The following is a 15250-nucleotide window of genomic DNA, read 5'->3' on the forward strand; positions in this document are numbered from 1 at the left end:
TTGGCCGCCGCCTTAGATGCGGCCGGCTGTGTAGCAAGAGCTAACAGCAACATAGTTGCTATACGCCGTATTCTTTGGTTGAAGTCTTGGAGCGCGGTTACCACCTCAAAGAAGACGCTCGCTAACCTGGCATTTCTAGACTCTTTGTCGCCAAGCTGGATCAGAATAATCTCCGTTGCCACAGGTGGTAAAAGTACCTCTCCGTGGCCGTTTAGGTCCTTTCGTCCCTTCCCTTCAGCAGAAGGATCATCCCAGCAGGACCGGCCCCTCCGTCTCCAGAGAGCGCAGAAAACATCGTCCACACACGCTCCCCGCTGGAGATCAAGAGGCCAACCCTCCAGATCCTCAGGCTCCCGTTCCGGTAGATTTTCCTCAAAGTGACGGGTCACCCACACCTGGAAATTCTTCCAGGGTGAGGGGCAGACTTTCCTCTTTCATGGACGCATGGCTTTCTGTTGTCGACGACGCTTGGGTCAGGGAAGTCACCATGTCCGGATACAAATCGAATTCCCCCCCCCCAATCTGGCGCTTCTTCCTGTCGCGATCACCAAGTCAGCAGTCCCAAATTCCAGGGTTTCTTCAAGCCGTTTCCTCCCTTCTTTCCGCCGGAGTTATCTTCCCCGTTCTTTCAAACGAACGGTTTTCAGGGTTCTACTCAAACCTTTTCGTAGTTCCCCAAAAAAAAAAAAAAAAAAGACGGCTCCCTTCGTCCAATCTTGGACCTCAAGTTGCTCAACCGCCACGTAAGGATCCTCCACTTCAAGATGGAGTCCCTGCACTCGGTGATAGCCTCAATGGCACCCGGGGAGTTTCTCTGTTCTGTGGACATACAGGATGCATATCTTCACATTCCTGTGTGTTTGCAACATCAAAAATATCTTCGTTTTGCGATTCAAGAAAATCACTACCAGTTCACGGCTCTTCCCTTCGGACTAGCCTCTGCTCCCCGCGTTTTCACGAAGGTGATGGCGAAAGTCATGGCCATTCTTCGCTCCAGGGGGATCCTCATCATCCCTTATCTGGACGATCTCCTGATCAAGGGCTCGTCCCATCAAGACTGTCTTCAGAGCCTTCAGATAACCCTAGATACTCTTTGCCGCCTCGGATGGATAGTCAACAAGGAGAAGTCCGTTCTGACCCCCACTCAGCGTCTGACCTTTCTGGGCATGGAATTCGTCACGAATCTAGCCCGGGTGTTTCTTACGAAAGAAAAATTTGCGGCTCTCTCCAAGGGAATCCGAACCCTCAGAAGGCCAATGCCCATTTCCCTTCGGTCCTGCATGAAGGTTCTGGGGAAGATGGTAGCTTCCATGGAAGCAGTGCCTTTTGCACAATTTCACCTTCGCTCCCTTCAGCTGTCCCTTCTCTCAGCCTGGGACAAACCACGTTGTCTCTGGACCGCCCCATTCCCCTTCCTCTCAGAGTAAGGCAATCCTTGACTGTGGGCAATGCCAGCGTTAGTTCTACAAGGGAGGTCCTTTCTTCCGCTTCAGTGGCAAGTCATCACCACCGATGCCAGTCTTCTAGGATGGGGAGCAGCGGCCCAAGGACACTGGAATCCACACGAAGCTCTCCTCCCTATCAATCTTGGAGATAAGAGCAATCTTTCTGGCCCTGCTCCGCTGGCAGCCTCTCTTCGTAGGCAAACCAGTCCGCATTCAGCCGGACGCCACGGCTGTGGCGTACATAAACCACTAGGGGGGCCCGCGCGGCAAGCAAATAATGTTGGAGGTGACCAGGATACTGCGCTGGGCAGAACTTTACGTTACGGCAATCTCCGCCGTTCACATTCCAGGAGTGGAAAATTGGGCAGCCGACTTCCTGAGCCGTCAAGGCCTAGCATCAGGCGAATGGGCTCTTCATCCCTCAGTCTTCGATCAGATATTCCAGCGCTGGGGCTCTCCGGATGTCGATCTCATGGCATCTCGAATGAACCGCAAGGTTCTGCGCTTCGTAGCCAGGTCCAGGGACCCCCTGGCTGTCGCCTGCGACGCCCTAGTAATTCCGTGGTCCCAATTCCAACTTCCTTATCTGTTTCCGCCTCTTCCCTTGATCCCCAGAGTGGTCAAGAAGATAAAATCGGAAGGCGTCCCAGTGATTCTAGTGGCTCCAGACTGGCCAAGACGTCCTTGGTACGCGGAGCTGGTGAACATGCTCGCGGACGTTCCCTGGAGGCTTCCAGACCGTCCAGACCTTCCCTTGCAAGGCCACCTTTCCAACGAGAATTTTCAGTCTCTGAATTTAACGGCATGGCCGTTGAGGCCGCGATCCTGAAAGAATCAGGTCTGTCCAGCCAGGTTATTCAGACTATGATCAGAGCCAGAAAACCAGTCTCTTCCCGCATTTACCACAGGTACTGGAAGGCGTTTTTCCGTTGGTGCGACGATAAGGGAGTCTTTCCAATATCCTTTGCCATTCCATCCATACTTGGTCTTCTCCAGTCTGGGTTGGATGCGGGTCTGTCACTCAGTACCCTCAAGGGCCAGGTCTCCGCTCTATCGTCTTCCAAAGAGAGCTCGCTCCCTTACCGCAGGTTAAGACCTTCATCCAAGGGGTCGCCCATGTAGCTCCACCTCATCATTTGACGATAGACCCGTGGGATCTCAATCTCGTCCTTAGCGCTCTCCAAAAGGTGCTGTTCGAGCCTATCCATGACATTCCCTTATCTCTCCTCTCCTGGAAGATAACCTTCTTGATTGCCATTACATCCTTCAGAAGAGTCTCCGAATTAGCGGCCTTGTCATGTCGTTCCCCTTACCTGATTCGCCATCAGGATAAGGTTGTCCTCAGGCCCGTTCCTTCTTTTCTTCCAAAGGTGGTATCCTCTTTTCACATCAATGAGGATATTGTTCTCCCATCCTTTTGTCCTGCTCCTTCTCACCCTCTTGAGAAGTCACTTCACAAACTGGAGGTAGTTAGAGCCTTGCGGGTCTCTCTCGCCAGGACCTCTCCTCTTCGTCAGTCCGATTCATTGCTGGTCATCCCTGAAGGTCGCCGGAAAGGGCTTCCGGCATCCAAATCCACGATCGCTCGCTGGACTCGTTCTACCATTCTGGAAGCGTACCGACTTCAGGAAAAATGGCCCCCTCCGGGAGTGAGAGCTCACTCCACCCGAGATGTGGCCGCTTCGTGGGCCGTTCGTCACCAGGCTTCGGCTTCACAAATTTGCAGGGCCGCGACCTGATCGTCCTTGCACTCTTTTGCGAGGTTCTACAGGGTTCATACCCAGATCGCGTTTGATGCAGTTGTTGGTAGGAAGGTTCTGCAGGCGGCGGTGGCACACCGTCTGACCTAAGCCCTTCCTGTTCTTTCGTTCCTTATTGCTGTTCCCTCCCTTGGGACTGCTTTGGAACGTCCCATGGTAATCTGTGTCCCCCAATAAGGCGATAAAGAAAGATGGATTTTTGGTTCTTACCGTAAAATCTCTTTCTTGGAGCCTTCATTGGGGGACACAGCACCCTCCCTGTTTAAGTTATACCGTGTTGGGTCTTTGGGTCCCTTGTTGGGTTGGTACATATGTTTAGAGTTTTTCGTTGCTTCTCCTACTGCTTTCTCACCAACTGAGGTGCTTAGTGGCTGTCAGTGGGTGTATACTGCCGGGGAGGAGCTAATTTTCTTGTTTTGCATAGTGTCAGCCTCCTAGCAGCAGCAGCATACACCCATGGTAATCTGTGTCCCCCAATGAAGGCTCCAAGAAAGAGATTTTACGGTAAGAACCAAAAATCCATCTTTTAGTTTGGCTGCTTTGCTTAATGTACAACCTCTGATGTTTCCATTAAAACAAATTGAACCATAATATCAATCAGTATGAATGCAATTCTTTGGATGCTGGAAAGTCGTTCTGAGAATTGTGCCTGACAGCCCTGAATGGTGGAGAAAGGTCCTGGATATGGGACCTTACATCCTGCAGGCTCAAGATGCCCCAAAATAACTAGGCTGCTTGTACCACCACAAAGGAAACGTGAAAAAAAAACTTGTGCAGCCCTATTGACTACAGCAGATGGGTCCAGTCTGTCGCTGACTTATGTGGCGAACAAGTAACATTTGGTCATTGATGCCTGCTAATAGTTTTACAGCTGCAGATTAATATCCATACATAATTAAGAAAACAGAGCAAGACGGTGTTTTTTTTCTGTGACTGCCAGATAAACCATAGAGTGGGATGACCCTCTGTGAGACCAGGTATCATATCTTAGAGTAGCCCCCCGAAAGCTAAATAAAGCTGACAGTGGTTATCTTTAGAAAGCTACCTCCTGCTCCAGATCCTGAAGAACGACCAGAAGTGTGGTAAGGCCCGAGGATCCATCACGTGCGATCCCACTTGGGGTTATGGAATGACAAATTTCTGGATAAAAAAAAATAAATAATGGTGGCTACAATTGGTGGAAAACACAGTGCATCGCAGTCAGAGCTGTATTGGTGGCATGACCGGGACCGACACAGTCTATGGTTTTATTCTTTCTAAAAAATAAATAAAATGGCCCCATTTCTGTTGTATGGACTATTAGCTCTTTGTACTAATCATTGTGTAGCGGTATTTTAGGGGGTTGCTCCCTTTCAGTAAATGAATGTCCCTGGCTGCAGGCTATTATAAAGAAACCAACCGAGCTGTACTCACCTTCCCCTGGTCCAGTGGCGAGTCTTAGGCCGGAGTCACACTAGCGATTAAATTGGACGAATGCAATGCGATAAAAAATCGCATTGCATTCGTCCCAATGTTATTCTATGGTGCTGCTCCCATCATGCCTTTTTTTGTCGGATCCGTTCCTCGGACCGAGACAATCGCAGCATGCTGCGATTGTCACCGATTTTCGGATCGGACTCGCCAATGCAAGTCTATGGGGGCGAGAAAAAGGTCAGATGACAAACGGACCAGATGTGTGACTTGCGATAAAATCGCACCCGGTGTCCTTTACCAAAAGCCGGCAATTCTTTTTACAATACAGTAAAATCACACTGACCGGTTAAATAAAGAAACGAAAGAATAGATCTAGACACACACGTGTGTGTGTATATATATATATATATATATATATATATATACACACACATACATACATACATACATACATACATACATACATACACACACACACACACACATACATACATACATACATACATACATACATACATACACACACACACACACACACACACACACACACACACACACACACACATACATACATACACATGTCATATAGACACATTTATAATTCATACAGTTCTTCATAGCAGTTTAGCCGCTGAAACATTTGCCGGCTTTTGGAAACTCATTCTCCTACCCGACATGAAATGACACATGGTTTACATACAGTTAACCATTTCATGGTTTTTTTTTTAGATGTCTATCACTAGTAATTAGATGAGGGTTTGTGGGTTAAATTTTGGAGTTGTAGGGGTTAATTTAAGGGGTTAATTCGATGTTAAAAATTATGGGGACTCCCTGCAGCCTCAGTGACGTCAGCGAGAGTCCCCGCAATTTTATACAACGAATTAACCCCTTAAATTAACCCCTACAACTCCAAAATTAACCCACAAACCCTCATCTAATTACTAGTGATAGACATCTAAAAAAAAAAAAAAAAAAAAAACATGAAATGAAATGGTTAACTGTATGTAAACCATGTGTCATTTCATGTCGGGTAGTAGAATGATTTTCCAAAAGCCGGCAAATGTTTCAGCGGCTATACTGCTATGAAGAACTGTAAGAATTTATATATATATATTTATTTATTTATAACTCAATGTGTCTAGATCTATTCTTTAGTTTGTGTTGGAAAACCTGTCATTGGGCTCCATTATATGTCCATTTTGCTAGCCTGCGAGAAAATCTCGCCAGATGGATGTCAAATGGATGCTTAGATGCGAGTAAAATTGCATCATCACACGAAATTCGGCTGACAGACGGATCCCTGGTGAAGAAACCTTTGTGCGATTTCGGTCCGTCAAAATTGGACTGATTTTTTTATCGTTTAGTGTGACTCCAGCCTTACACTCAGTCCCTGTGTCTGGCATTGATGGAGACTCGCTGGTAGATCTGTGGAAGGCGAGTACAGTGTGGTTTGTTTCTTTATAATAACCTGCTGCCAGAAACATTCATACAGAAAGGGAACAACCCACTTTAACCCCTTACTGACATCGGATGTACTAATACGCCAATGTCAGTATCCCCCTTGTTCATGAGGGCTCCGGCGGTGAGCCCACCTCAAAGCCGGAACATGTCAGCTGTTTTAAACAGCTGACGTGCCCACAATAGCCGCGGGCGGAATCGTGATCCACCCGCGGCTATTAGCTAGTTAAATGCTGTCAAGCTCTGGCAGCGGCATTTAACATCGTATGCGTTCGGAAATACGCACACAGCGGCATTTAACGCATGCGGTCGGAAATACGCACACCCTTGACCTGCGTCACGTGATTGCGGGTCACTGGTGTGTCGGCATGACAACCAAAGGTCTTCTTGAGACCTCTATGGTTATTAGTGCCGGATTGCTATGAGCGCCACCCGGTGGTCGGCGCTTATATCAAGTCTGTGATTCTGCTACATATAGGCGATCTGAGTATCGCCTCTATGTAGCAGAGCCGATCAGGCTATGGCAGCTTCTAGCCTCCCATGGAGGCTATTTGAAGTATGCCAAAAGTTAAAGAAAAATAGTTTTAAAAATTATAAAAAAAAAAAAATATAAAAGTTCAAATCACCCCCCTTTCGCCCCGTTCAAAATAAAAAAAAAAAAAAAAAAATCAAACATACACATTTGGTATTGCTGCGTTCAGAATTGCTCGATCTATCAATAAAAATAAAGAATAACCTGATCGCTAAATGGCATAGCGGGAAAAAAATCAAAACTCCAGAATTCCGTTTTTTTTTTTTGGTAGTCACATTAAAATGCAATAACGGGCGGTCAAAAGATCGTATCTGCACCTAAATGGTATCATTAAAAACGTCAGCTCAGCACGCAAAAACTAAGCCCTCACCCAACCCGAGATCACGAAAAATGGAGACGCTACGGGTATTGGAAAATGGCGCATTTTTTTTTTCTTTTTAAATCAAAGTTTGAAATTTTTTTTCACCACTTAGATAAAAGAAAACCTAGACATGTTTGGTGTCTATAAACTCGTAATGACCTGGAGAATCATAATGGCAGGTCAGTTTTAGCATTTAGTGAACCTAGCAAAAAAGCCAAACAAAAAACAATGTGTGGGATTGCCCTTTTTTGGCAATTTCAGCGCACTTGGAATTTTTTTCTTGTTTTCGAGTACACGACATGGTAAAACCAATGGTGTCGTTCAAAAGTACAACTCGTCCCGCAAAAAAATAAGAAGGGGAGCGAAAAACAAAAACGCAAAACCGAAAACCGCTCCGGTCATGAAGGGGTTAATATATCGTATTTGTGTGATCCGTCTATAGAGAGCATTCTTGTATTTCCATTGTAAAGACTTTTATTTTCTGGACTTTGAGGTTTGCCTGGCAATAACTAATTTCATGTTCTTTTTGCAGAGCCAACTAAATGACTTGCAATTATTTTAATTCTTTATTTTCTTCTGTTTCCTGGGCAAGCATCCTGTTTAATAAATGACTAAATGAACATGGCCACTTAGGTTGTAGTTGAATATGTAGGAGACTTTAATAAAATTACATTTTTATTCCTTTAATTAGAACTTGAACTTCTCCCCTAACATATGAGCATGAGCGGATGACCTAGTATTAGACCAAATAACTTGTGTGCCCATTCTGGTGCCTTTGTCATAGTGATGTGTAAAGTGTTCAGTTACTGCATGATACCGTAAAGTCAGTATGAAATTTGCATCTTCAGCGAGGAAAAGGACTCTAGCGCCACCTATTGGAACAAGCACATGGCTTAGGAGGAAAGCCAAACCAGAATCTCTATTGCACACACATGTTATGGGTTGTTGCTCCTCCTCATTGCAAAGCAAGAGTTCTGATTTGGCTGTGAGAGAGAACTCGGATTGTTGTCTAAGGGGTAACGTCTCTCCTTATGGGAAGTGACATGCAAGTATAAGGAGACTCATAGGCCATGCAGTGCTCTTCTGGGAAATGAAACAGGCAAATGGCCTCTTCAGAGAGGACTTGAATTCTAGAGCCACCAATTGAATGTAGCAATCTTAGGTCATTTTTGACCCTTTAACGAGCCTTGTCACATGACTTGACATACAAGCCACGCCATAATCTGTATTTGTAGGCGTGTTTGTGGGTGGTACCCTCTCTTCAGTGCTAAACAAGACATGTGACTTGACTGTGTTAGAGGCTTCTAAGGAATAATGGATCTCTTTCTTTGCACTGAGGAGGGGGGAAACCCTGAAACGTGTCTGCAAATAGAGATTCTGATTTGGCTTTTATCTAAAGTCAGGTGCCAAGTCTCATTAAAGGATCAATAACGATTTTTAGAAAAGAAATAAAAGACAAAAGAAAAGACCGGCACCATGGAACATGTGGTTACCTGCAAAATATCGAACTGATTATGCATCAGCTATAAAATGCGCTCTTCCAAGATGAAGATATTTGCATAGAAAAATGAAGAAAACTCATTAACTCATTGGTTAAGTTTTAAAAGTCCAAGATTTATTCACATCATTAAAAAGTCTGACAAGGGAGAAAGTGGCACATGTAGCGAACAATGGCCGTTTCGTGCCTGTATGCACTAATCTACAGGTCCAAGGATAGACTCTTAACCGGTGAGTGCCACCACTTTCTTTATTTTTGTATATTGATTTTTAGGATTGCTACATCCAGTAGGTGGCACTGAAGATCAAGTTCTGTTCATCTCTGAAGAGCCCATTTACATATTTAATTTTCCTAAAGGAGCATTGCGCGGCCTGTAAGTAAGTCTTATACTGGCAAGTCACTCTCTCCAAGGAAGTGGCATCACCCCTTAGACCCCACAGAAAGTCAGCACCGAGACTGGACACAGAAATGTATAGGAGTGTAACAAAGTGAAGAAACATGTCAAACCAACGAAGCCCTCAGATGTCTGATGTTGGTGATATTTCTAGTAAATAATTTGTCCCCTCACAGCTTGGTTTATCAGTGAACACCTACTGTGTTTTGATATATGACCATGCTTAAAGGGAATCTGTCACCCTTTTTTTGCCCTATGAGCTGCCGGCATTGACATCAGGAGCTTATCTACAGCATTCTGTAATGCATTCTGTAATGCTGTACATAAGCCCCCGATGTAACCTGAAAGATGAAAAACACGTTAGATTATACTCACCGGAGGGGGCGGTCCGGTCCGATGGGTGTCGCGGTCCAGTCCGGCGCCTCCCATCTTCATACGATGCCATCCTCCTCTTCCCTTCCTGTTGTGGCTCTGGTGCAGGCGCACTGCTCTGCCCTGTTGAGGGCCGAGCAGAGTCTTGCAGTGTGCAGGCGTTGGGAGAGGTCCGGCACCTGCGCACTGCAGTATTCTGCTCGGCCCTCAAGCAGTGCAGAGCAGTGCGCCTGCGCTGGAGCCACGACAGGAAGGGAAGAGGAGGATGGCATCGTATGAAGATGGGAGGCGCCGGACTGTGACACCCATCGGACCGGACCGCCACCTCCGGTGAGTATAATCTAACGTGTTTTTCATATCTTTCAGGTTACATCGGGGGCTTATCTACAGCATTACAGAATGCATTACGGAATGCTGTAGATAAGCCCCTGATGTCGATGCCGGCAGCTCATAAGCAAAAAAAAAAAAGGGTGACAGATTCCCTTTAACACATTACTATAAAATATGCACATACACTCGTCAGCTTTCTAGGTATGTCACCTCCAGCTTGCTGATGGTTTCCAGGTAGTACTGAAATGAAAGAAGTTGTTGTGTTTTTTTTTTTTTTTTTTTAATACAGCAAATAAAAAGTGTCTAGTTAATCATGGAATTAAGCTGCAAGTAAATGGGGATGCATGATTGATGCTGAGAAGAGGAGCAGGTGCACTTGAATCTTCCAGATGCCAGTGTCAATGTTGCACATTTTGTTATCCATAGAAACCCATCAGACAAAAATCCAAAAGGGGAGTCATGCAGTGGGTCCAATACCGCTGACTGTAGCAAGCTGGTAATATGACTTCTGTTTTCTTGCAGTACATCCACCATCGTTTAATCCATCTTACCCCTGCTGACTACGATGACTTTGTAAATGCCATCCGGAGTGCAAGGAGTGCGTTTTGCCTCACCCCTTTAGGAGCCATGCAATTCAATGACATTCTACAGAACCTGAAGCGAGGCAAACAGACCAAGGAGCTGTGGCAGAGGGTGTCCCTGGAAATGGCCACATACTCTCCTTGACCCCCCTAAAGAGACAGCATCCAACCATGGCTTCCACCTGCAGGGCTCTGTCCGACCTCTGGCTGAGCAATAGGATAAGACCCCACTGCAGGCTCAGGCCTAGATGGTTAACCTAAAATTGTGAACCAGCTCTATGATGTGTTGTGGATCTAGACGCGGCAATGAAATGACATTGGTCTGATTGCCGCCGTGTGAACTATTTGTACAAGGTTGGATTTTTTTTAATATATATAAAAAAAATATATATATACACTATTTTAGTTAATACATTACAGATCACATGTCTGACGTGTCATTCCTTCTATTACAAGACCCTCTCTCCTGGCTTTGATGTTATTGGTTGGGACTTTGCCGAAAAGTCTGCTTAATGTTTGTTACTTAGGGTTTCTTTTTGTATTTGTATGTTTGTCTTCATTATGTCCTGTCATATGCAAAATATTTATTTTGGCTTTTTCTTTGACACATGTACTCTGTATCTCTTCTATTAGTACATACATTTGCTTTAAACAGGCCTCCTCCCAGCCAATAGTCAGAGCGCAGAAGCCTTAGAGACATGTAAAACACTGTTCCCTTAGGGCTTGGTATGTGTTTTAATGCAACATAAAGGGGAATGTTATTTGCCAACTGTGAAAGTTAAGTATGTGTGTTCTGCATCATCTCAAAGCAGAATATCCTCCTTTAATTTTCTTTTTCTGGTAGATACATTGTTGTCTTATTTTTGTTTCCTAATTAAAAGGAAATATTCTTTACACCAACCTTGTCTTTTATTTATTTATTTTTTTTTATAGATACTATTCCTCTATAAAGTCATAAAAAGTGACTGGAATAGAGTAACCCTTTTGCTATAATAGAAAGAGCATTGGATATTAATAGGTAGAAATGTCGGTTTAATAAGGCCGCGTTCACACGTTGAGTATTTGGTCAGTATTTTACATCAGTATGTGTAAGCCAAAATCAGGAGTGGAACAATCACAGGTAAAGTATAATAGCAGCACGTCACCACTTCAGTATTTTCTCCCACTACTAGTCTTGGTTTACAAATACTGAACCTGTGAACATGGGCTCATACCAAGGAAATCCAGAAAACATGACCTGTTAGGATTATATGAGGGCTGGAGTTGAGAAACACTGATCTGGGAGACCAAGTCCACACTTTGGTGTTGGCTCTAGTAACAAAATGATACATGCTGCTGTTTATTGTGCTTAAAGGGAATATGTTAGCAGGTTTTTGATACTTACTCTGAGAGTGAGCCCGATTCTTGCGATGTCACTCACTAGGATGTGTGTTGTAGTTTCAATACAATCATTTTTTTTATCAGCAGGAGATTATCACTACCTGACTAGGTCTCACATGCACAGCAGTCGGGCTAGTCTGTAACCCCACCTCCACCACTGATTGGCAGCTTGCTAACAATGTACACAGGAAGCTGCCAATCAGGGGTGTACCCAGGGATAGGCACATTACGACCACTGCTACAGCAGGGATTTTATCAAAACTGCACTAAGTACTACTGTAAGTGATACATCATTGGAATCTGGCTTTCCCTATAATATGCAGCTTTCACATTACATATGAAAACCTGCTGACAGATTCCCTTTAAAGGGGTAGTCTTCTTCTCTGTCAACACCTTAAATGCTATATTCTGCCCCTTGTAAGAGAAAAATGTCCTCTCCTCACATACCAATGCTGTTCCAGTGATGTTAGTATTGGGTCTCCTGAGGCACTTGAACCTTGCAGGCCGTCAGCAGCTGCTAAATAACTGCAGTGTTCTCTTTTCTTCAGGGAAAGGTGTGAGCACATCTCAATAATGGCTGCTGACTCCCTGCTAGGCTCACGTGGCATAACAATGTCACACAAGCCTCAGGGAAACCGAAATCCAGAGTCAACAGCATCGGCATGATGCTGGTACCTAAGGAGTATAGTGTATTATTATTTTTCAAAGTGGAATGTGTCATTAAAGAAGGGGTTATCCGAGTAATTGACAACCCACTTTAAAAAAGGTCTGTTGTAAAATGCTAATTAGGGAAGAGCGTGCATTTTGAAGGAAAAAAAAGTTAAGACTTTTTTTCATGTATAATGACTTGTATACAATGTAAAATTTAAAAGGATTTAAACAATATATAATTTTGAGTAAACCAAAACTTATTTTTTTTATTAAAAAATAGGAAATTTAATTTTAATTTATGACGGAAGCAAAAACTACCAAAAATAAGGGACTCAGAGGAACTCAGATCCTCCCTGTATTAGACATAAAGGAGGGCCTCATATACATTCTTTTAAAATTGCCATATATTGGTACTCCTAGACTCATAAAGGCTATATACGTTTGAGGTTTATATACCAGGAAAATGTGTTCCAGACCACGGAATAGTCTACGGGTGAGCAATATAATACCAATAAATTTAAAACAAGTTTTTTAAGGGTTATATACCAACAAAATGTAATCCAGACCATGGAATACTCTATGGGTAAGCTGAGCAATATAATAACATTTTGAAAGAGTTTTTGGAGGGTTATTGAAATGTACCCAAGAACACGTAATACTGTATGGCTGAGAAATGTAACCCAGCACAATTTTAAAATTTTTTTTTTGTCTTGTATATCACAAAAATGTACCCCCAGAACGTGGAATCGTGTATGGGTTAAGGCTGGTTTCACATTAGCGCCAAACGCAACGTGCTGCATTTTGGTGCGATCGCCACACCGTCAAATGCAGCGGCATGCGTCCGTAGGCGGAGCTGACCGGAAGAGGCGTGGCAGGGGGCGAAGTTTCACGGCGAGCGTCCGCTGCGCCTCCAAACGCTAATGTGAAACTAGCCTAAGAAATGTGAAGAAACAAGCAAAATTTACAAATGCTTTTTTCTACTGTTATATACCACAAAAATGTGACACACAGCACGTAATACTGTATGGATGAGTAATCTAATCCTGAACTATTTTTGTATGTTTTACATACTACCGTAATGCAACAATAACTGTGTTAAAATTGAATCCATAACAACATTTTGAACGAAAATATTTTGAAAATGTAGTCAATGTACTTAGACAGTCATAATGGCTTGGGAGAAAGTGCAAAGCCAGACAGAAAATATGATTAGGGTCATCCATAGACCCCTAAAAGGGCAACAACTGGCAGGCCTCATTAAATTATTGACTATTACAGACACTTTGTGCTGCTGTCATCTGGTGGTGTGGACTAATCAAGGCTTTGCTCATTTTTTTTTATTAGAGGGAGCATGTTTGCATTCTCTGTTGACAGGCGAAAGCCTCTCTGTTATCATTTCCCATATCGGCACTAAAAACTTGCACAGACAAGATGCTAGTGGTAGGGCAGTACAACACCTCCAAGGCATAGAGGGACAGCTCATGCCAGGTGTCCAGCTTGGAGACGCAATAGTTGAAAGCCGCAGCGGAATTAGGGAGTACGCTGGATTGGTCGGCTAGGTATTGCTTGACCATCTTTAAAAACGTTTCCATCCTTGTCAAAAAATACCCGGTTATCAGGCCTTGGGTGCGGAGCTGGGTTCATGAAATTGGCTCACGCCTTCGACAGTGTGCCTCTGCTGTCTCTCTCCCTGTTCTCTCCTCCTTGGTTGGGCAAGGAAGCTTGCCCCCTGCTGCTAGTAATGTCTGTTAGCAATTTTTCCATATTTTCCACAACGGCCTTCTGCGGGGATGGGCAATTAATTTTCCTGTGGGGCCACATGAGAGACCATGACTGTTGTGGAGGGCCGAACCAATAGCTTGAAATTAATTCTACTCAATATTAATTGTATCACTTAATATTGAGCAGAATTAAGTGCTGACACCCCCTATATATTTTTGAACCCAAGTACAGACCCTTCTGTATATCGTATGAACCCCCCCACAGCCCAGTATATACAGCATGAGCCCCACACAGCCTCCCCATATACTGCATGAGGCCCCACACAGCCTCCCCATATACTGCATGAGGCCCCACACAGCCTCCCCATATACTGCATGAGGCCCCACACAGCCTCCCCATATACTGCATGAGGCCTCTACAGCCTCCCCTATACTGCATGAGGCCCTCACAGCCTCCCCCTATACTGCATGAGCCCCACACAGGGTTGCTATATATTGCATGAGACCCACCCAGCCTTCCTATACACTGCATGAGCCCCACCCAGCCTTCCTATATACAGCATGAGGCCCCACACAGCCTTCCCATATACTGAATAAGGCCCCCATAGACTCACCATGTGCAGCATGTCACCCCCACAGCCTGCCCATGTGCAGCATGATACTCCCATGGTCTCCCCATGTGCAGCATGATACCCCCATAGCCTCCCCATGTGCAGTATGACACCCCCATAGCCTCCCCATGTGCAGTATGACACCCCCATAGCCTCCCCGTGTTATGCGAGACAGCCACATAGAATCCCCATGTGCTGTCTGTCACACCCATAGAATCTCCATGTTCACACATGAGGAAATAAAAAACCCACATACCACGGGCCTGTTCCCTGGCGCTCTGCTCTTCTCCCTGCCTCCGGAGTACTGACTGGCAGTAAACAGCTGACGCGATGATGTCATTTCATAACGTCAGCTGTTTCACAAGCTGATTGGTGGAGGAAGTGGCCGGAGGCCCCTCCTCCACCAATGCTGACTGCATCTAGGGAGACAACGGAGAGAGCCAGCGGGCAGGCACTGTGCAGCCCGTGGACCTCTGGTTTTCAGAAGGCCGGATGTGGCCTGCGAGCCGCACTTTGCCGAGGACTAGCCTTCTGGTATAGCAACAATTTAGAAAACTTCACCTCAGGAAGGAGAGATGTAAAGTTCCCCTTGTAGCATGGGTCTAGCAGGGTGAACAACCAGTACTCTTTTTATGGCCAAGATTAATGTAACGCGAGGATCACGGGAAAGGCAGCGGAACATAAAGTCGGCAATGTGTTGCTAGCTCCATACAGCCAACATTTCCCTGTCTCCACCATGACGA

General features: G+C 44.9%; 1 protein-coding gene across 2 annotated transcripts in view; it reads left to right on the forward strand.

The window, feature by feature from the left end:
• ZSWIM8 (zinc finger SWIM-type containing 8) overlaps window positions 1-11038 on the forward strand; it is a 158874-nt gene extending 147836 nt beyond the window's left edge. For both annotated transcript variants that reach the window (XM_073560052.1, XM_073560051.1), the window contains exon 26: window positions 10086-11038. In XM_073560052.1, coding sequence (XP_073416153.1) covers window positions 10086-10289 — 204 coding nt within the window. In that variant the 3' untranslated portion in view covers window positions 10290-11038. The remainder of the gene's footprint in view (window positions 1-10085) is intronic.
• The last annotated feature ends 4212 nt before the right edge of the window (window positions 11039-15250 follow it).

The sequence above is a fragment of the Dendrobates tinctorius genome, unplaced genomic scaffold (assembly GCF_039654945.1).
Source record: "Dendrobates tinctorius isolate UK_male_01 unplaced genomic scaffold, ASM3965494v1 ptg000292l, whole genome shotgun sequence".
In the NCBI taxonomy this organism is placed as follows: Eukaryota; Metazoa; Chordata; class Amphibia; order Anura; family Dendrobatidae; genus Dendrobates; species Dendrobates tinctorius.